Source organism: Rhinolophus ferrumequinum, chromosome 17 (genome assembly GCF_004115265.2).
Source record: "Rhinolophus ferrumequinum isolate MPI-CBG mRhiFer1 chromosome 17, mRhiFer1_v1.p, whole genome shotgun sequence".
NCBI classification, from domain to species: domain Eukaryota; kingdom Metazoa; phylum Chordata; class Mammalia; order Chiroptera; family Rhinolophidae; genus Rhinolophus; species Rhinolophus ferrumequinum.
Window position 1 is genome coordinate 34,646,225 of NC_046300.1, and position 21,266 is coordinate 34,667,490.

Here is a 21,266-nt window from a genome sequence, read left to right on the forward strand (position 1 = left end):
TTAAAGACTGCTCTCCACTCAGCAGCTCTACGCCCTTCGGCAGTTTCTTCATGTGCAGAATGTGGACTCTGATCCTTGTTGGGCAAGGCTGCCACCAGTTCAGGGAAGAGAATCCCAAAGCTGTAGAGCGGGTCTCGCACGTACGTCAGTCATGGAAGAAGGCAGCTGTAGGAAAGCAAACTCTGAGTCGGGCAGCGGACCTGGCTTAGGGTCTGGAGGACAATCAGAGGGGCAGATATGGGGTGACCTGGACAGCTAGCCCCTCCAAAGGGGATGCTGCAACTTGGTTCTGTTTGGAGGTGTTCACAGGCGTTTGGAGAATAGTTGGCCTGTCAGATTTTAATGTGATTTTCCTGATTGGCACTGATTGGCTTTTTTTTTCTTTTTTTTTTTTTTTAAACATCGAGCAGGCTGAACAGTAAAGTTTGCAACCTCCGCGTACAGCAGTGTTGGGGTGAAAAGGATGACCTTGGGACAGGGCCCATTACCACAGGCAAGGCCCCAGGAAACGGGGTGGGGAGGGCAACAGGAGGAGAGGCTACCTTCCCTCGTCTGCAGGGCTCCAAAGGACACCGATGCCACAAAAACTGACCACCCACTATGTGTTTGTTCCATCCTCCAGGGAAAATGGAGCTTATTTTGCAATAGAGTGACTGCTGTTAAGAGCCAAATCCATAAAACTTGTAGAGGAACACAGGAGAAAATCTTTGTGACCTGGGGTTAGGCAAAAACTTTTTTTTTTAAAATGATGACATGGATCATTTTTCCCCCTAGATTTAATAAATGCCAACATGTCATCATGTGTGCTTTGAAACTCACATAGAATAAAAGTGGCAATTGCTTTGTGGCCCTTTCTAATACCATGCGTGCCTTTCTCCTATCTCCAGAAGCAGGGGCTTGTCATGGTGTGAACACTTCACAACCGTAGTTTTTGTACTTGTACACATCCACAGAGAACACGTAGCATGATTTCATGCATTCTAATTGTATTTCTATACACTAGACACAAACAATTAAAAAATCAACTTAAAAATGAAGAACCACTTTCCACATCATGAAAAATATACCTGCAAATACCTAGAAATATATCTAATAAAAGATAGGCAAGACTGTATAAAATTCCTCTAAACATTACCGAGAGAAAGTAAGAATTTGCTCCCTCATTCTCTAAAGTGGGAGATGGGGAAGGGAGAATGGGGTTGGAACGGCATCAGATGTCCAAACATCGCGTCTGACGCATCGCTATGTGACATTTACATTATTGTGACCGTGTAAATGTCAGCACTTGTATACTATGATTAATACGACTTTTTTGGGTACAATTTTTCCACCATGGAGTTAGCATTTGCTTTGCTCTCTGCATACCTTTCTCCAAATAGTCCCTCAAACTCCTCAATGCCACTGTAAAAGTCCCACAATAAAATCAGCGGCATCAGATAACCAAGACGTGTTCCCTGGCCCCGTGTGCCCTGTTCCTTTCTAGACTGTGTTCATGCTGCTCACTGCACAGCCGTCCTGCAGGCACCTTCCATTACCATCCTCCTATGTTCCCTTTGCCGTTCCTTTGTGTAGGAGCGTCCTGGTCCCAAATATACGCTGTTCTTGGTTTACACCCCTCATTGGGCAGCGCACTCCACCAGAGAAGTGGCTCCTGGGAAGTAAGTTTTCTTTGAGACTTTGAATGTCTCTAAATATTTTTATTCTGCTCTCACCCTTGAGAAATTTTGACTGAGTATAGAACTCCAGGTTGGAAGTCATTTTCCTGCAGAACATTGGAGGCATTGCTCAACTGTCTCGCATTTCAGTGTTTTTGTGAAGTGTGAAGCCATCTGATTTCTGATCCTTTCTAGGTCACTTGTTTTATTTCTTCTCTTGAGGACCTGTTTGTCCCCGGTGTTCTTTAATTCACAATCATGAGCCTTTAAATGGGTCTGTTTTCATTTACTGTGTCTCAGAATCCTGGGAAATTTTCTTGAATTATGTGTTTAATAATTTAATCCTCAGCTGTTCCTGACACAAAACTAGGCACCATGGTGTTTGCTGGTGTTATCATTCTCTTTCTGGAACACCTATTAGCCAGACATTTTCCTCAAGTCTGGGGATAGCCAGACATTTTCCTCAAGTCTGGGGAATCTTCGGAGGTGCTTTCATTTTAAAGATTGAGACACTAAAATGCTGTATTAGTCATCTAGTGTTGTGTAATAAATTACACCTATTTGTAGCAGCTTCAAAGAGCAAACCTTTGTCATCTCACAATTTCGATGTGTCAAGCATTTACGAGTGGCGTAAGGGAGTGGCTCTGGCTCAGAGTGTCTCATGAGGTTCCAGTCAAGAAGTTGGCCAAGGCTGCAGAATCTGCAGCGCAATCAGCTTCCAAGAGGGCTTACTTACATGGCTATTGGCTGGAGGCCTCAGCCCCTCACCATGTGGCCCTCTCCAAGTGGCTTGAGACTCGTTACAACAAGGTACCTAGAGCAAGTGGTCTCAGACAGAACAAGGAGGAAGTGGTAAAGCCTTTTATGTCCAGTCTTGGACATCATGCACCATTATTTCTGCCACATTCTATTTGTTAGAAGAGAGTCACTAAATTTAGCTCCCAGTTTAAGTGGATGAGAATTATAAAGGGAGAGGGTACCAAAGAATATTTAGACGTGTTTTTCAACCACCACAGTTGCCATTTGCAACTAGAGGTGGCCATATGGGGTCCTGGTCTTTTCACTGGACTGCTGCTCACAGATAGTACCTGTGGGTTGTTCAAGAGAGAAGTTTCTCAGAGAGACATATTCTAGTTTTTGCTTAGAAGGTATAAACCAGACAGTCAGGTTTAGGGTGTTAGGTGGGATAAGTGCTTGGGGTGGTCTCACCATTCAGTGCTCAGATTGTGTATACTATGTTTTAACCTTTATTTTTCTTCATGTGGTTTCAGATCTTGGTTTGTAGGCTCTCTTCAGTGGGGGATTCCCCTTTTCTTTCCCACTCTCTGGGCTCCCTTTCCTTATGTCTAGGTTACAGCTGTTCTATCCAGCTCCCAGAAACCAGACTAGAGCCAGGCTTTGTACTGGTGGCTCAGGGCTCCTGCCGTGTCTTAGAACACAATAGATAAATTCAGGAGCCAATAGATGGGTAGGCTCAACTGCTCTAATTTAAGGCAGTTACATATAAGGGAGAGCCTTTTAACAGAGGTGTCCAATAATGTAACAAGTGCCTTGTGGAGTGGTGAGCTCCTGGTCTCTGGAAGGATTCTAGAAGAAGCAGAGTAGCCAACTGTTAAAGACAGAATTTCAGTGACTGCTGTGATTTCATGAGGGGCCTGCAACCTTTGGATTCGTCAGGGAAAAACATACCCATATCCTCACAATGCTAATGACAACTATGGTATGGTGATGATGACAACTGACCCTCACTGAGCACTTACTATGTGCTGGGGATTATTCTGTTCACCGTGTCGGTGTTAATTCATTCAATTCCCACAAGAAACTCACATGGTAAGTGGTCTGAGTATTCCCATTTTACTGCTGAGGAAACTAAGACAGGAGGTTCAGTAACTTGCCAGAGGAGCTAGGAGGTGGCAGAGCTGGGGTAGGACCCAGTGGCCGACTGCAGGCAGGGTTTGTGCTCTTAGCCCTTTACCATCCTGCTGTTGTCTGCGGTGGCGTCTGAGGCCAGTTTCTGAGCCCGGGCCTCCCCCAGCCTCAGAATGGCCAGAGCTCTGTGAGGAGGGCTCTCCAGTTAACCACAGGGCTTCCCCAAGTCAAATTCGTGTTTAGAGAGGGGAACCAAGGCTTCAGTCCTACAGTAATGGCTCCTGACTGCACAAGACATCTTTCAGTCAAACAGGGAGCCTGTAGCTAAGAGGCCATCTTTCCAGAAAGAAGCCTATTTGCTTCTTTTTGAAATGGCCTTTTAACACTCTTATTGAGCTTTGAAAATGTCAAGTGAAGCTTTTAGTGACAGAGTGGACTTCCTCCCACAATCAGGTTAATGTGTGCCTTCACTGTGTTTCTCCTGGGAGACGGGGAAGGGGGTCTGATGCTCATGAAATGGATGCCAAAGGGTTCATGGTGCCCACACTCGCCCCAGTCCCAAGGGCAGGATGGTCACAAAGGCTATGGGAGTGGGGAGAGAGGACAGCCTCCAAATGCCTTTGGCATCCTGGCTACACTTAATTTTTCATAATATAATAAAATGTTAATTTTCAGATCCCCTTGGTGTTCACATACATACAAATACATATACGTATCAGCAAAGTGTTCACTGAGCTGTAACCCTGCAGTCATTTTGTATTAAATAAACGTTTCCTCATTTTTCCTTATCACCATTCTTTGTCCATATGGGAGCTGCCAGGGCTCTTCACTCCTAACATCTGTACTACATTAATCATGCAGCCCGATTGTTCTTGGTCATTCACAGAGAGGGCTGCCTCTCTGCCCTCATGCCACAAGCCTCTCTGCGGTCCTCCCTGCCACCTGGGAGGGGGTGTGGCACTGTCTTGGTCCCTGCACAGCCAGGGCAAAATGATGGTTGATTCCTTGTGTCACGGAGGCAGTCAGCCATCCCCTTGATGGAAACAAAGCAATCTCTACCCAAGCTGAAGGCGGTGGGACTCCTCCCATCGATCGGTTGCCCTGATTGCTACCTAGTGGCAAACACCATGAGCACTCCCAGTCAGGTGGCCATTTTTCTCTTCCTGTAAATATACATTTCCCACAGGGCCAAAGGAGCTCACTGCCCAGCGTACACTGTTTTAGTTAGTTGTGATAAAGAAGGAAATGACTAACCTTCTTTTTGGTTAACAGTCACATGAATCCAGTGATCTATTAATTCATTTTTTAAAAAAGATTTTTATTAAAATAGAGCTAACATACAACATTATAATAGTTTCAGGGGTACACCATAGTTATTCCACATTTATATACCTAAAGAAGTGATCACCGTAAGTTCAGTACCCATCTGACACTGTACCCTGCTATCACAATATTATGGACTATATTCCCTATGCTGTACATTGCTTCCTCATGACTTATCTGTTTTATACCTGGAGATTTGAACCTCTTATTCTCCTTCACCTTTCTACCCCCCTTTAAAATTTTTCAATTACAACTGACATTCCACATTATTTTATATTAATTTCAGGTGTATAGCACAGTGGTTAGACGTTTGTATAATTGAAGAAATGATCCCCCTGACTAGTCTAGTATTCACCTGGGCACTATACATAGTTATTACCACACTACTGACTATATTCCTTATGCTTTACTTTACAACTCCATGACTATTTTATAACTATCAGTTTGCACTCGTTACTCCCTTCGTCTTTTACACCCTGCCCTCCAACCACTCCCATCTATCACCCCAACAAATCTTGTACCCATCTGACACCATACATAGATATTACAATATTACTGACTATATTCCTTATGAAATACCCTACATCCCCATAACTACCAATTTGTACTTCTTAATCCCTTCCCCCTTTTCACTAATCTCCATCGCTCCTCCCATCTGGCAACCACCAAAATGTTCTCTGTATCTAGGAGTTTGTTTCTGTTTTGTTTGTTTATTTTGTTCTTTGTATCTCATTGTATCTGTCTCATTGCGTCTGTCTTTCACTGTCTGACACTCCATTCAGCACAATACCCTCCAGGTCCGTCCATGCTGTTGCAGATGGCAAGAACACATTCCATTCCCTGGCCAACCAATATTCCATTGTATATATGTACCACCTCCTCTTTATCCATTCATCCATCGACAGACACCCAGGCTGCTTCCACATCTTGGCCATTGTAAACAATGCTGCAATGAACATACGGATGCACACGTCCCCTTGAATTAAAGTTTGGGTTTCTTCAGGTAAATACCCTGAAGTGGAATTACTGGGTCCTTCTTTGTCTCTTGTTATAGCCTTTGTTTTAAAGTCTATTTTGTCTGGCATAGTGTTGCTATTCCAGCTTTTTTTTTTTTTCCATTTCCATTTCCATTTCCATTTTCATATTTTTTTCCATCCCTTTACAGTCCATCTGTGTGTGTCTTTCAATCTGAAGTGAGTCTCTTGTAGGCAGCATATGTAAGGGTCTTGTTTTCTTATCCATTCAGCCATCCTATGTCTTTTGAATGGAGCATTTAATCCATTTACATTGAAAGTAATTGTTGATAGATATGTAGCTATTGCCATTTTATTATTTAATTTTTTTCCATCATAAAGAAGTTCCTCTAACATCCTTGTAATACTGGTTTGGTGGTCATGAACTCCTTTAGCTTTTTCTTGTCTGGGATGCTCTTTATCTGTCCTTCAATTCTAAATGATAGTTTTGCTGGGTAGAGCAATCTTGGTTGTAGGTCCTTGCTTTTCATCACAGTGAATATTTTGTGCCAATCCCTTCTGTTCTGCAAAGTTTGTATTGAGAAATCAGCTGACAATCTTATGGAAGCTCCCTTATAAGTTACTAGTTGCCTTTCTCTTGCTGATTTTAGGATTCCCTGCTTATCTTTAACCTTCTAATTATAATGTGTCTAGGTGTAGGCCTGTTTGCTTTCCTCTTGTTTGGGACTCTGTGCTTCCTGGACTTGTATGTTTATTTCCTTTGCCAGGTTAGAAAAGTTTTCAGTCATTATTTCTTCAAATAGGTTCTCAATCCCTTGCTTTCTCTCTTCTCTTTCTCGTACGAATGTTGTTATGCTTGATGTTGTCCCAGAGGTCTCTTAAACTATCTTCATTTTTTGGATTATTTTTTCTTTTTGCTGTTCTGATTAGGTGTTTTCTGCTACTTGTCTTCCTCTGGATTGATTTGATCCTCTGCTTCATCTAGTCTGCTAGTAATTCCTTCTAGTGCATTCTTCATTTCAGTTATTGTATTCTTCACTTCTGACTGGTTCTTTTTGATGTCTCTATGTCATTTTTTATGCTTGCTATCTCTTTGTTGAAGTTCTCACTACTTCCTTGAGCATCCTTATAACCATTGTTTTGAACTCTGTATCTGGTAGGTTGCTTGCCTCCATTTTGTTTAGCTATTTTTCTGGAGTTTTCTCCTATTTCATCTGAGATGTATTTGTTTGTTTCTTCACTTTGGCTGCCTCTCTGTTTCTTTCTATGTATTAGGTAGATCTGTTACGTCCCCCAGTCTTGGCCAGGAGGCCTTATGTAATAGGTGCCCTGTGGGGCCCAGTGGCACAGTCTCCCTGGTCACCTGCACCGACTGCTCCAGGAGTGTCCCTTGTGGGTTGTGTGTGTGCTTCTGTTATAGTTAAGCCTTTGTTGCTATTGGCATCTCAGTGAGTGGGATGAAGCCTCAGGCTGATTGGCTGTGGTGTTTGGCCATATCCACAGCCTACAGGCTGCTGTACAGGAGGGCTTACCTCACTGAGTGGGATTCGCCCTAGAGGGCTCTGGTATCTGACGAGACCTCCCATTGGGTGTGCCACTTGTGAGGCTAATTGGGCCGTGCTCTGCTGTGGTCTGAAGCCAATCTCCAAATATGTTAGTTCTGGGGCCTTTTTGGAGGAACTGTGGTTCAGGCCCGGTCAGCCACTGCCTGTGACAAGCTTCAGGCTACCTGGTAGAAACTATGAAGTGATCTGCAGTTGTTTGCTGCCTGCCCTGGACCTGGAAGCACATGAGAGAGGACATACTGTGAACTGAGGATGGCTGCCACTAGTACTGGGACTGAGGTAGCTCCACCCAAAGCCAGGGCACCCCAAAGCCTGCTGCCATCTGCTGGCTCCCTTAAGGTTTAGCCACTGATAACACCTCATGCATTACATGATTGGGTGAGCTAGGGTCTCAGGGAATCACCAGAGGGGGAAGAATAGTGGTCACCAGGTTCATGTAAATGCTGGTTTGGCGCCAGTGCTGAGCCTGAAGCGACTCCGCAAAAGTCTCAGAGTAGTTGTTACCCACCTGGGGCCTGCCAGACTCTGATAGTTTTCCAAGAAAGAGTGCAATGTGGGCGGGGCTGGCTCCTCATGGAGAAAGTGCCTCCAGTAGTGGGAGAGTTGGGTGGGGCAGGGTTCCAGTGAGTCAGTAGGGCAGAGCAGTAGAGGTCATCAGACAAATGAGATTCAGATTTGGCTGGAGGGGGCGGGCTGAACACAGGAAAGATGGCGCCTGCCTGCCAGGGCTGCACGAAAGGTGGATCTCTCACCAGGAAAATCCTGACTGTCCTTCAGTTCTTCCCTGAAAGCCACATACTTCAGTCTGCACCCTCCTCTATCTCTGAGGCCCCCCGAGTCTTCTTCCCTCCGCTGGAGCCCAAGGTTAGTGCCTGGAAGTGAAAGAGTCTGTGCAAGGCCCTTTAGGATGCCTGGGTTTCCTGCTGCCTTCCATGCCACTTGGATGTTTGGAACCCCTGCTGTTTTTCACAGCCAAATGTTGTGGGGGGCTCCTTTTCCCAGCACCAGTATCCTGGTGTGGGCTGCAGTTCCTCGCTCCTCTGGGGGGAAACTCCATGGCTGAGATATTTCTCCCGATTCTCAACTGCCACACAGTGGTTTTGAGTTAGTCAGTTCTGCATTTCTGCCTCTCCTACTAGTCTCAACATGGCTTCTTCTTTGTCCTTAGTTATAAAACTTCTGTTCAGCCAGACTCAGATGGTTCTCCACGTTGATTGTTCTGTAATTTAGCTGTAATTTTAATGTGTTCACGGAAGGAAACAGGCACTGTGTTTATCTACTCTGCCATCTTGGATCTCACCTATTAATTCACTTTTGAAAATTGATGTTCACTTGAAACACTTACTGATTGCTTATTGTAAATGCAAGGTGTTGTTTGGTCATGGAGATGAAATAGCAAAAAAGGCTGGCTCAGGCTCTTTCCTCCTGGAGTGAAATGTCTGTGTGCATTTGTATGCTCCAGGCGGGTACATTAGGTGGCATTCTCCTAGAGTCTAGAGGTGGTCAGGAGGCTCCAGTGCATCCTTGGACGACTGGTTTTAGTTGCCTGGTTGTCAGTCAGTGGACTAGGTTGCTGGGAAGCCAGTGCTCACACATGGGTCTGACTAATCCCCTCTGTTATTTTGGTCTTAGCCTGATTTGGCTGCCTTTAAGTCAGGATTCACAAATGCAAGGGACTATGGATCACTAGCTAATCACAACACTTTTTCCTGTGGAGCCTGATGTGACGTCAGAATCGTTTTTAACACAGTGCTCCAGGCAATAATGGCCAAACATGTGGAGAGCTGGTTTAAGGTAAGACATGAAATCATTTTGCAGGCCCTGTCCAGGAGTGTTTCCCACTCCTTCTCAAACTTCTTACACCTCATTCTGCAAGTGTTTCCCTTTAGAGGATCAGAGAAACCACAAGCTTTGGCTATTCACTTGAGCGTTGTTTTCTAAAATATCAACTGTCCTGAAGATAGTCCCACATGCTCAGGCTTTGTTGGTAGAAAGTGTTTATGCTTTTTGGTCTTAAATAACTAAAGATTTGCCATTTCACAGCTCTTTCCTAAGATACCAAGTTCTCCTAGGATTGAGGAACTTTTCTGCAGAAAGGTTTATTTGTTGGGCTCTGTTTGTATGGGTATGGGTGGGACCAGCCAACGCCTTTAGCTCTATCTGTATGTTCCTCAACAGAAGCACTAAGCTTAGGTTAGAGGATCTGGATTATGGCAAAGGCCGTACAATGGCGTGGACAGCTAGATGGGGGAGTAAGTCAGATATGAGACACAGCCAGTGATTTCATCACTGAGGTGGATGAAGGAGTCACTGGTGGCCACCATGAGTCTAGCTTAGGTACCTGGGTGATGGGGATGCATTTGCTGCATTGGGGGCCCGGGAGGAGTGGAGGTAATCTGGGGAAGAAAAGTGTCTTTGGTTCAGTATCTTTTGACTCTGGGATGCCTGTGGAACATCCAAGAGAGGACATCCCAGTTGCTGCCTGACTTTCAGTTTTCTTTAGTTCTGCTTGTGCTATGAGAGAGAAGCAACATCCTGTCAGGAGCTGTTGCCTACTCTTTGGTCCCTCAGCTGGGTTCTGTCCAGCTCCTTGCCCTCAGGCAAGAGAGAAGCCAGCAGCGCAGTCTGCTGGGGTTTGCAGGGCAGGCTCTTAACACAGCAGGACCCTTCAGATGTTCCGCAACTGACAATGCCAGGTCTACCGCCTGCCAGCATCTGTTCATGGAGACACAGCATCACAGATTCTCCGTACTGGAAGGAACGTTAGAGGTCATCCATTCCAGCCTCGGGGTTGGCATTTTCAGACTGTCCTAGTAATTCAAGAGTTCCTCCTATTATGCGGGAGACTGTTTCTTCCTACTTCCCTCACATGCTGTTAAAGACATGGTCCACCTGTGAGCCTCCTTCCTAAGGGGAAGTGTGCTGGCACTCATGTTTGTGGATCTGGCAGTGAGAGACATGATGGGGCAATTTGGGAACACAAGTTCTTTTTGTCCTTCACACTATAGCTACGAGAATGGTCTCCATGGTTACGGAAGCTTCCCATAGGTGTCTAGATTTTCATTTTCTATGTTTATGAATAATCTGTTTAGATAACCTGCTGGAAAGTTTCGGCATGTATATGAATATCAAGAAATATATATTTCTGTATGTTCCAAACAACAAAAAAGTACGATGATAACACATTTTGGGTACATTTTTTTCTCCCATTCAAAACAGAAATTAGGACTGACTAAAAATTTCAAGTTAAACAAGATTCAATGAAAGAAACACTGCCTTCATGTTCTTCAAAGGCATGTGAGCCAGAGAGGGGCTGGAGCTAACCTAATTATGTTTTCTTTAATGTGAAATAGCTATTTGCCTGACATTCCATTTGCATCTCACCATCACATTCAAATGGCTGGGACATTGATTTCTTTTTCCCCCCTAGGGCTTCCTTTGAACATGAAAGTGTTTTTTCCTTTTTTTTTTTTTTCTCCTCCTTGTGAAAGCAGTGATAAGAATGGATCGATAATCACATTGTTGGATAAAAATGAATATAAATTTTATTGAAAAACAACACCAGCAACAATGTGGGAAAAGCATACTCAACAGCCACTGGCCCACACAACTCAATGCACGCATTATGAAAAGTGGTCACCTCTGAAGATGTCCAACTATTTATTCCAAATGAAAAGACATGATAGACCTCAGATAAACGGATGTAGGACACGGATATACACCACCTTTGAACCCTTTGCCCATAGCAAAGGACGTGGCAATACTGTTCTCCCTGTGTTTGCTGTGGGCAATCAAGTGTGTTCTAAGATTAACTGGTTTGGAGAGAACCTAGTCCTTCCAGTTAGTTCCAGACCACTGAGAAAACTTCTACTTTTCAAGTCCCTTGAGAAGAGGATTTCACAAGCTTTCTCGGCAACTTTTCCCTCCTGCTTAACAACAGGAAATAGTTCTGTAGGTCTAGCCTAAATCCTTCATGCTTCAGTTACTCTATTTATTTCTCTTTAATCTCGGCAGGCAGCGTGTGTGGCGTTTGTCCTGATGGGACAATGTAACATATGGGGAACTCACAATGATCATAATCAGACTGAAAACGGAGTCCAGCTGTGCTCGTGGCGCTTCTGAAACAAGCTGAAAAGAAGTTAATTGCGGTTGTGTTTGTAGCGCATTTACCCCTGCACTGGTTCACCCTCCCGGATGCTCTGCACCCTTCTGCCTGTGGCCTGAGGGCTGCCCTCTCGGGACTTGCCGGCAAAACGCTCCCTGAGTTTGATCAGCTTCAGTCCTTCACTGGCATAGTAATGAGAGTGGTCAAAGCTGTCCTATCCAGTCCTATGCCCTGTGTTGCTATTTCAAGATGGGATTTCTGGGCAAAGCACTCTCAAATCCTATTACATTCCGTGTCTTCTCGCCAGGCAGTCCCCTAAACTCGCTTCACAGCTTGTGTGTGGCAAAAATGTGCTCTGTACACACGAGGAAGCGCTGAGAAGCCACGAGAGAGCACCAAGTAAATTTAACATTAACATCCCAGCAGCATTTTTCAAATTCTGCGGAAAACCCCTGCGGATAGGTTCAGCTTCGCAGAGATGTGCAGCGCCGGCAGCTCCGGACATTGGACACTAGGGGGCGCAAGTGCCATTCCACCCGCCGCTGGGACTCATCGACCGGGAAACAAAGACTGGGATTTGAATAAAAGACTTCAAAATGCAACCCTAAATTCTACCCTGAGCAGCATGCGTGTAAAAATTCATGAAGATGGGATTTCATTTCATGTATTTTTACTTCAGTGGAAAGAAATGCAGGTGATTTTCTGACTGTGCCTACAGCTGTCTTTACAAAGGGGGTACCTGACTAAATGGCAGTATGACTAAGAGGCAGTATGTTTGGCAGGTACTTTAAGAGGCTGGGCCCCCATCTCCAGTTCTTAGGACCTATTTTGCTGGGTGGCATCCTCTGCATGCGGCAGAATACATTGATTAATTATATTGTTTCTAAAAAGATGCATGTCCCTCTTAGCAGGACTAGCCGTGGCAGCCAGCTCTGGGTCCAGCAAATGACATGAGTCATGGAAGGCACTTAGTATTTTGATGAAACAGCACATTTCTTTCAACCCATCACATTAAAGGTGTGAGAAAAGGCTGTTTTCAGGGTGTAAACACTCCCCTCTTTTCCTTGTCTTTAGTGCACAGCGGTTCCTTCCCTGGGGCCTTTGTGCCTTTTCCAGGCGTGAGTGACGTGGTGCTGAATGCCTGGGTGGCAGAGCCTGCCAGAAGGCACTGGACACAGGCCAGGGCAGCGCAGTGCCCCACTGGGGGTACTCCCCTGCGTTCCAGAGCCTCCAGCCTGGTGGAGGATGGGCAGTATTGTAACATCATCCTGGGCCAGGTCCGTGCTGGGTGGCAGTGGGCACCTTTGCGGGAGAGGCCAGGCGGATGATGGACTGACGTGTTAGAAGCCTGGAACTTCAGACAGGCCTGGGTTGGGAGGCTGTTGCCACCCACTCTGAGCTCTGGGATGGCAGGGGCAGGGCCCCCTTTGTTCCCTCTGTCACCTCAGCGTGTTGCCCAGTGCATGGTGCTTATTAAGTGCCCCACAAACATTGGTTGAATCCACAAATGTCAGAATGAAGGCAGAGGAAGCTGTGAGGGTCCCTGGCTGGCCCTAGCTATTGCTGAGCCTGGGGGGCAACTGGAGAAGCGATTAGGGGAGATTGCTGGGCAGTGCTGGCTCTCGAGGGTGGGGCACTGAGATAGGCAGGGGCCATAGAGCTGGAGAAGCCAGGAGGTCAGCAGGGACCACTCTGAGTGTCTCCGTGCGCCGGGATGGTGTTGCAGCGTCCACACAGGGCCTCTCCATTCTTCCCTCTTGCTGCCCTCACTGGAGCCAGCCTTTCCACTGTTGCCATAGCAACACCTGCCAGAGGAGCGGCTGAGGGCCAGCTGGGTGGTCAAGGCTTCTTGGGCCTGAGCAAGCAAGGGGCTCTGAACTGTCTTCACAGAAGGTGGGACCTCACGGGTCCCTCTTGTCAGACAAAGGGAGGAAGGGAGATGGGGTAAGGACAAGCACAGAAACTGCTCCCAGGGCAGGTTGAGTTTCCTCCAGCTGTGGTTTTGCTGGCAGAGGCTCCCGGGGACCGGCAGGGTCCTATTATTGTGGGAGTCTCCTTGGCATTGCAGCGTTTGCACTGCTCCCTCACCTGGCCTCCCTGCCCAGGTCTGTATTTAGGGTGATCGACAAGGCTCCCTGTGAAGGGTGCAGGCTGGAGAGGGCCTGGGAGGCCGCCTGCAGGCTCCTCTGAGAGCAGAATCAGAGGTCTTATCGCTCACTTAGGTTGCAGGACTGCCATGGTACCCCTACCCGGGACACCCAAGAGTAGGCACTGGCTGCTCTTTGCTTTGAATTCTCGGAACTTTTCTGTTGTCACATTGCCAACATACAGAGGGGCAGTGGAGGCCACCAGCCTCCAGCCAGTTGGGGGGCAGTAGCTTCCTTTCCACACCTTCTTTTCCCCAGGGCTCTTGAAAAGCAAGGAGCACCTAATGAAGAGGCAGCAGGAATGCAGAAGATGGTCAGGTCTGGGAAACTATGGTAGCCCAACTTTCCCTGGGATCCCGGAGTGGGTGAGAAACTGTGATGCCACGTAAAAGGGGCTCTGTGATCCAAGATGATTCAGCCTTGCCAATCATGTCCCTCCGGGACGCGGAGGAGAATTTTATCACTATCACGTGAAAAGCTCTCAGCCTGGGCAATAGCCCTGCTTTCCCACATCGACCCTATAACAAAAACAACAGCATTAATACAAGAAGGGGGCATCTGGGCAGTGGTGTACAGTTTACAATACCTTGGATTTACATAGCACCTTTTCTTCTACTGGGCCTTTGTCTCCGTCCCCTGGCCGTTGCCACAACTGAGTGAAGCTGTCAGAACACAGAGCAGGGAGACGGAGGCCGAGGCCTAGAAGTGATGTCATGCAGACTCAGTGGTGTCCAGGGCTCTCTGCATTCCCCTCGGGCCCTCCCTGGAGGGGAGGCCGGGGCAGTGGCCCTCACTGGTCGTTCACTTTATATTTCAGGATGTAGGAGTAGAAGTTGTGGTTGGCGTTCTCCAGCACCATGACATAGACTTCCTGGCAGCCGGCTGTGCTGCAGCTGCCCTCCCAGTAGCCCTCGCTGTTCAGTGTCAGGGGCCACGTGTCCTGCCCCTTCACCAGGGCTTTGGCAACACCGTGCAGCTTCAATTTGAATGGGACATTCCGGTTAGCAGGCAGCACGCCCGACAGAGGCTCCAGCAGCTCATTGTCCTGCCCCCAGTTGCCAAAGCTCTCGGGGAACATGGGCCAGTTCACCTTGGTGTTACTGCAGCACAGGAGATAATTGAAGACAAAGATATAGTTGCCTGGTTCCTGCCTCTTCTTGACAAAGATTTTGAGGGCAAACTTGCCGGCACGGGGCAGCTGGACTTTCAGCTCTGTCCGCTTCTCCCGGTGCAGCTGGAAGATGTAGCGCCGCTGCGTCTCCTCGGTGATGAGGTCATCGTCCCCATGCAGGGAAGCCAGGACACTGATGCCCTCCTCCACACCGAAGGTGATGGAGCAGCGCCCATCACTGGTGTGGATGATGGGGTCAGGGTGGGAGGGCTTCAGGATGCCCATCTGCTCCGAGAACCAGCTGGGGCCTATGGGCTGGTGTAGCTCCGCGGGCAGGCGGACACCCAAGTCCACGTAGTTACACTTGAGCGTGTACTCCAGCACTGAGCTGTAGATGTCAGAGTTGCCTTTGGCAAAGATCTGCAGCTTGTGGGTGCCCATGGTTGGAGGGTAGATATCCAGCTTCATCCCGTTCTTCCGGAGGCTCAGCAGCCCATGCTCCTGCTTGCCATTGAGCATAAACATGAACAGTGTTGGGGCGCAGCTCTCCATGGTGATCGTGGCCTTCCCGTTCACTGTGGAGAGAAAGCCAAGGTCCAGCATGTGCCGCTGTGCCGGTAAATGTTTAACAACTGGCTCTCTGTGGGGGAAAGCCCTGACTTGCAGTGTTTGCCCATTTCCGTGGTGTAAAAACTTTAACCATGATTGATTTTAAGCAGCCAATGTGACGGCACCGAATACAACCTAAGCCAGCAGCAGCACACCACTACCTCCTGTACATGGTTCTCTTTGAGGGAGCTGAGAGCTGGGGAAGAGCTGGGGAAGAAAAATCTGCCCCCAGCTGTATGTGCTTGCCCCACTCATTGGATTCATATTAGATGAAGGTTGCATGGACACCTAGACTGATTCCAGAGCAGGGGAAGGGCTCAAGGGGCAAGGAGGGCCCCGGGACCCTGACTGGAGAGCCGTCTTTGACCGTTTCCTCCAACTCTTGCGTCTTGCTTTTACATGGGTCCCTCTGGCCATCTGTTCATGACAATGTCAACAGCTGTGATGTCAACACAGTACCTTAAAAATTGTTTGGAATGGCTTCGCTCCTGGGGACAATACTCAAGAAGTGAGGCTACTTCTCTATTCCCCTTCTTCCTCCCCCATGATTCTGGCATGGGTGTGTCTTAGCCATGTTTCTGGAATGAAGAGTTAGTGCCTGATGGCAGGGACTTAGGCGCCCACCCTCCCTCTGCCTCTCCTCTTGCCCTGCAGTTTTGTCTTTCTCCTTCCTGATTTTTTGTTTTTGGGGACAGGTGTTCAGTTCTCTGGTCTTTGCAGCCCATAAGCACTCCCCTCCCTGGTCCTGTCCCAGCAACCTCTCCAGCCCTGTAGTGGACAAGCACACAGGACAGAGACAGGCTGTCTGATCCGTGCTCACCGTCGCCTCTCCCCAGTGTGGGGCGCAATGCCCTTGCTGGGGGGCAGAAAGCCCTGCTGGGGCTCTAGGACAAGTGCCCCCGAGACTTCCATCTACATCTGCCTTCAGGCCCCCAGACTCCAGGCTGCTCAGTTACTGCATTCAGTGCCAACTCCCAGCTTGGGAATGAGAGTCCCCACACAGGCAGCAGGACAGGAATAGGAGCTCAACCGTTCCCCTCCCCTCTGCCTTCTTCAGGGGGCTCCTCCATCTGGAAAGCTTGCCCTGCCTCCTCAGGCACCACCAACTCTTTACCTACCTTATACTCCCAACCCCTTCCCACTGAGCTTCCCCTCCACCCATTTATCTCCCTGAAATCTGGCCTCTATCTCACTCTCCAAAGTCTTCAGTGACTTTCTTGGACAATTTAGGCTGCTAGCCGTGCCCTTCTGGAAGTTCTCGCCTCCCTTTGCATCCACTGCCCTCTCCAGCCTGGCCCTCTTCCCACCCCTCTAACTGCCCCCTGATTTCTGCTGTCATTCTTTCCCTTTCCATCACACTCATTGTGGGCTTCATTGTGCGTCTGTGCTATTTTCTTTGTCTATACTTTTTCTCCACTGCCTTCAGCCACCTATGGGGCATCTGTCCCATGGGAACCTCCACAGGAAGGCGACTAAGAACAACAGACTTGGTGTCCTCTCTTGGTTGAAACCCTCCTCTCCCCTCACTTCTTCTTCTAAGCCAGCCCAGTGGGCAGAGCGGCCTCAGCCCTCATCCGCTCATGGCCCCTGCCCTGTTCCATCTCACAGCTGAGTTGGCTGGGAGGTGCTGTGCAGGCACCTTTGATGCGTGGAGCACTGCCCAGCACCTGCACATGCAAGCCCAGGGCTCCTGTGAAAATGTCTACCTGGCCACTCCTGAGCTCACTTCTGTGGGTCACCATCAAACTGGAGACCAGTTCCCTCCTTTCTTGCCAGACCCTTCTTCTCGGGGCCATAGGGCAAACTCTCACATCCTCCAGGGGTGCTCCCCGTCACACCCCAGGGCCCTCACACATGCCCTTCCCCTCCACCTCTTTCCCCTAAAGCTTGATAAGACCTGACTGCAACGAAGCCTTTCCAGACTCCTCAGATGAGGCTGAGACCTCTGGAAGCCTCTCTCCTGCCCTGTGTCTCCCTCAGGGGACTTAGCAGTGTTGCAATGAATTAGTTTTGTGTAATGTCTGTCCTCCCTGCTGGGTGTGGGCACTGTTTCCTTTCCTGCCTTGTCCCAGTGCTTGGCCCAGAGGGTTCTTGGCGAAGGGGAGTGCAATGGCTGGGAAAACTAGAAATAAAGGGCTGGAGACCCCTGGGGACTGTAGGAGCCTGTGACCTTCCCTTCCTTTCACCCCCCTTAGCTCTCTCAGTGGCTTGCCACCGCCACCATCCTGTGTCCTCTTCCTTCCCTGCCTTTGTGCATCTCAGTTTCCTCCTTCTGCTTCCTTCCTATCCCACTCTTACCATAACTATCTCCAACCAAGAAATATTCTTTAAATATGCATCATGGATATGGAATCAAATTTTACATTACTGTATATTAAGAACCCCAGTGTTTACATTTCTATGTCTCTTGAAAAGGCACTCAACTCAGTGGCATTAGGTGGGTATTGGTGTGGCCTGGGGCATTCTTCCTGTGGCTCCATGGCCCACCACAGACAGAACAGTCTCCCCGTCTGAGGCAGCCAAGGCCATCCTACTCCGGAAGTGCCGGAAACGCATTATCCAAGAGAGACCTCCTGCTGTTATTTTAGCAGCAGGAGCTGCCAGGTATTTGTAGTTTTAAGAAGTATGCCAGAGCTCACCCTGGTTAAGGAAACCATTGTGAAGTGGAAGGGACAAGGCAGCTGGAAGTAACGTGGGGGCACCTGTGCTCCCTGGTGCTCCCATCACCCCTGCAGTGCAGAGTGTGGCTCCCACTGCTCTGGGCCCACCCACTGGCCACCCCGCTAACATCAGTGTGAGCTCAGGCCTTCTCTCCTGGGAGTACACAGGCCCCCTGGTGGCAGAGATGCAGCAGACAGGCAGGCAGTCCTTTGCTGAAGTGTGTGTGTGTGTGTGTGTGTGTGTGTCCGCGCACTGGTGGTGCTGTGCTGAGCCTGGCAGCATGTCTAGACTGTGTGTCCAGCCCGAAACCAGGCATCAGGGCTTCCAAGATGCATAAGACACAGTCTTCCCGAGACAGTCCTGCAAAGCCCATGACAACAGTTCTGGACCCCTTGGGCTGCCCGCTACCCTCCCCCCCACCCCATATACCTCCGAGTACACAAGTACACCCAGCTGGCTGCCATGGGACAGCTTGTTTGGGTCTTGCACTGCCAGCCTCTCAGGGAAGCTAGCTGGAAATGGCTGGGTCCTGACACCAGGAAGGAGGGAGTTGGAGCAGACGGGCAAGGCCACCAGGCATCCAGGTCACTGATTAGGTCTAGGAGTACTTAAGCTCAGAGCTTCCTGGAACACGTCCGTCCCCCATGTACCACGATGCCTGCTCTACTCCAGCTCCTGAGACCCGCTCAGCAGCCACCTCCCCCCACCCTCGGTTTTGGGAGACCCCCACTGATGCTCCCTAAATATCTGGTTAGACCACTGATACACAGATCCTGGCTCGGCTGGGCCAACACATGCTCTCTGTCAGGAGTTCGGGAAGGGAACACAGCAGGTTAGTCAGCTTGTGTCGGACACTTGAATTGGGAGGTGGGTGCAGCCAGGGCTGAGACAGTCCCTTCCTGCTGTGAGCTGACAGAGGCTCAGCCCGCTTGGGGCACCCCTAGCTCCGGCTCCCGGACAGGCTGGGCCGTGAGTGCAGCCCTTGGGGATAGGGAAACCTGCAAACTGCCTCCACATCCTCTTCTTGGTTCATCTGGGGTGAACCAAGGGATTGAGGGGGTCTAGCAGTTGCCAGTTCTGATGGCTTGACAGCCTTGGCTGCCTGAGTAGCCCCCTCCGTGCTCTCACACTGAGCTCACAAGCCCTGGCTGGGGCCCTGGCAGGACAGTCCCATGTGGCCCACGCGCCTAGCAGCACAGAGCAGGCTGCCCTGTCCCTGCTGCCAGTGCACTGGCCACCTCCCTGGGGTTACCTGTTCTGATCACGGAAGTCTCTGGGTGGGCACTCAGCATCCCCTTGTTGTAGAATTCACTCTTGTGATACATGTTGTTCTCAAACTGCCTCAGGGATTGAGGAGGTTTTAGCAGTTGCCAGTTCTTGTTGTCTGGGAAATGGTCCTCGATGAACAATGCGGGATGGGTGAGGAAGTAGAATTCATTGTAGCTGGAGCGGAGGAAAAGCTGGTCAGTAGCCATGTGGGGTGTGCTGGCCCCCGCTCTGCAGAGGGGGAGTCAGGGTACCTTTGGGGCCTTCTTTTGGTTAACACACCCACCGGAGGGGTCATGCCGACACCCTGAATGGGAAGAGGAACCGTCTCCAATCCTAACATGGGAACTGGAAACCACACTTCAGTGTCTGCTTCCAGAAACAGGAAGCCAGGCAGCACATGAGGTCCACAGCCTGCCACTGTGTCCAGGGGGGATGGGCCCTTGGCCTCAATGCCTAACAGAGATTGGAAGGGAGCAAAAGGCCTGACCCACAGACCCAGTGCGAGCCAGTGGAGTGGAGGGAGGGGGGTGGAGGGTGGGCAGAGCACTCGAGTGGACCAGCTCCATCAGCCCAGGTCGTCTCCATGCCTGAGCAGCTATGCGGGTGCAGGACCTTCCGTGGTCCCTGGGGCTGACCAGATGTGGCTCTTTGGAGGTCAGTTATGGGGATCAAGAGCAGACGGGGCGATTCCTCTGAGATGGGGAGGTTTCACTTGGCCCAGGCTGACAGAGGTTGAGGAGGGTGTGAGGGGACAGGCCCTACACGTGGGGGTATGTGCACGCACTTGGATTTGTCCTGTGCGTGACTGTCAAGGTTTAAACTGCAACAATCAGAGACAATGCTCATTTTTCTCGATGGATCTGAAATGCGGACGGACATCATGGTCCATGATGCACGTCATGGCCTTAGCTTAGGGTGAGGGTTTGCCAGAACCTTGGAGAACAGCCGTGCTCCAGCGCCCTGTGCTCCAGTCACCCTGTCCTACAGTGGCTCCCAGTGACTCTGCACAATGGCAGCAGCCCTTCCTGAAAAACCTTAACCCCTTCCTCAGAGACGTGATATGGCTGTATTCAGCCCAGAGAGGAGGAAAGGAACCCAGGTGTCTGGGGGAAGCAGGAGGAGAGAATTCAAGCGTCTGTGCCTTGTGATATAGTCAATGGGCCAGAGGCTTGCAGGGAACCTACACAAGCCACAGAGGGTTCACAGCCCTGGATTTTCTCATCTGTGGCCCTCGGGCGAACCCTGTCGGCTTTTAGCGCTTGGGTGGAGGGAGTGATCGGGAGCCGAGGAGGGACTTAGTCAGTGGAGGGTGAGGTGACACAAAGGTCTGGGTCTTCATCATTGGCCTGGGAGCTTGGAGCCCACGGGAGGGTGGGAGTGGCCAGCAGCAGGCCGAGACCACCCTGGCTCTCCTTCCCTCCCACCGGGCCTCTTCCACCACCGGCTGCCTCCTTCAACCTCAGCCTCCCCCATTTCCACTGACCAGACCCCCAGCAGGACTGAGATGTGTACTTACAGGAAGGTGAATTTGGAGGTGGTGGTGTCTACCAGGCCACTGCCCCAGGTGCTGTCCACCAGGTGCCATCTCCCCTCCAGGTACACGGCATTCCAGGCATGGTCAAACTCCCCAGAGAAGCTCTGCCCTGTCTGGTAGCCAAAGCCCTTGGAGTAGCCAGGCACGGTCATGCACTGCACTCCAGCGATCCTGGGGGTGGGACAGAGTCTGAGAGGTGGCTCCTGCTGGGCCTGCCCCGCCCACCTCCCCACCCCTACCCTGCAAGTCTGTCTGTGGCCCCAGGTCTCAGGCGTATCTACTGTCCATGAGTCCTGCCATATCTCCCTTCCCTGCCTTGCACCCAGTCATATATAGTCTGAGGGCTTTTATGTCCAGGGCTGCGAGACAGGTAGACACAGGGCTGGCTGGTCCAGCTGGTGAAGACTGGCTGCAGTCCTGCTGTCTGCTTGTCCCATGAGACTG

At 49.6% G+C, this 21,266-nt stretch overlaps 1 protein-coding gene across 2 annotated transcripts in view; it reads right to left on the bottom strand.

The window, feature by feature from the left end:
- Positions 1-10,919: 10,919 nt before the first annotated feature.
- The window catches only part of KY (kyphoscoliosis peptidase), a 47,052-nt gene continuing 36,705 nt past the window's right edge, over positions 10,920-21,266 (bottom strand). For both annotated transcript variants that reach the window (XM_033133288.1, XM_033133287.1), the window contains 3 exons: positions 20,805-20,993; positions 19,272-19,462; positions 10,920-15,324 (listed from right to left, as the gene is read on the bottom strand). In XM_033133288.1, coding sequence (XP_032989179.1) covers positions 14,429-15,324; positions 19,272-19,462; positions 20,805-20,993 — 1,276 coding nt within the window. In that variant the 3' untranslated portion in view covers positions 10,920-14,428. The remainder of the gene's footprint in view (positions 15,325-19,271; positions 19,463-20,804; positions 20,994-21,266) is intronic.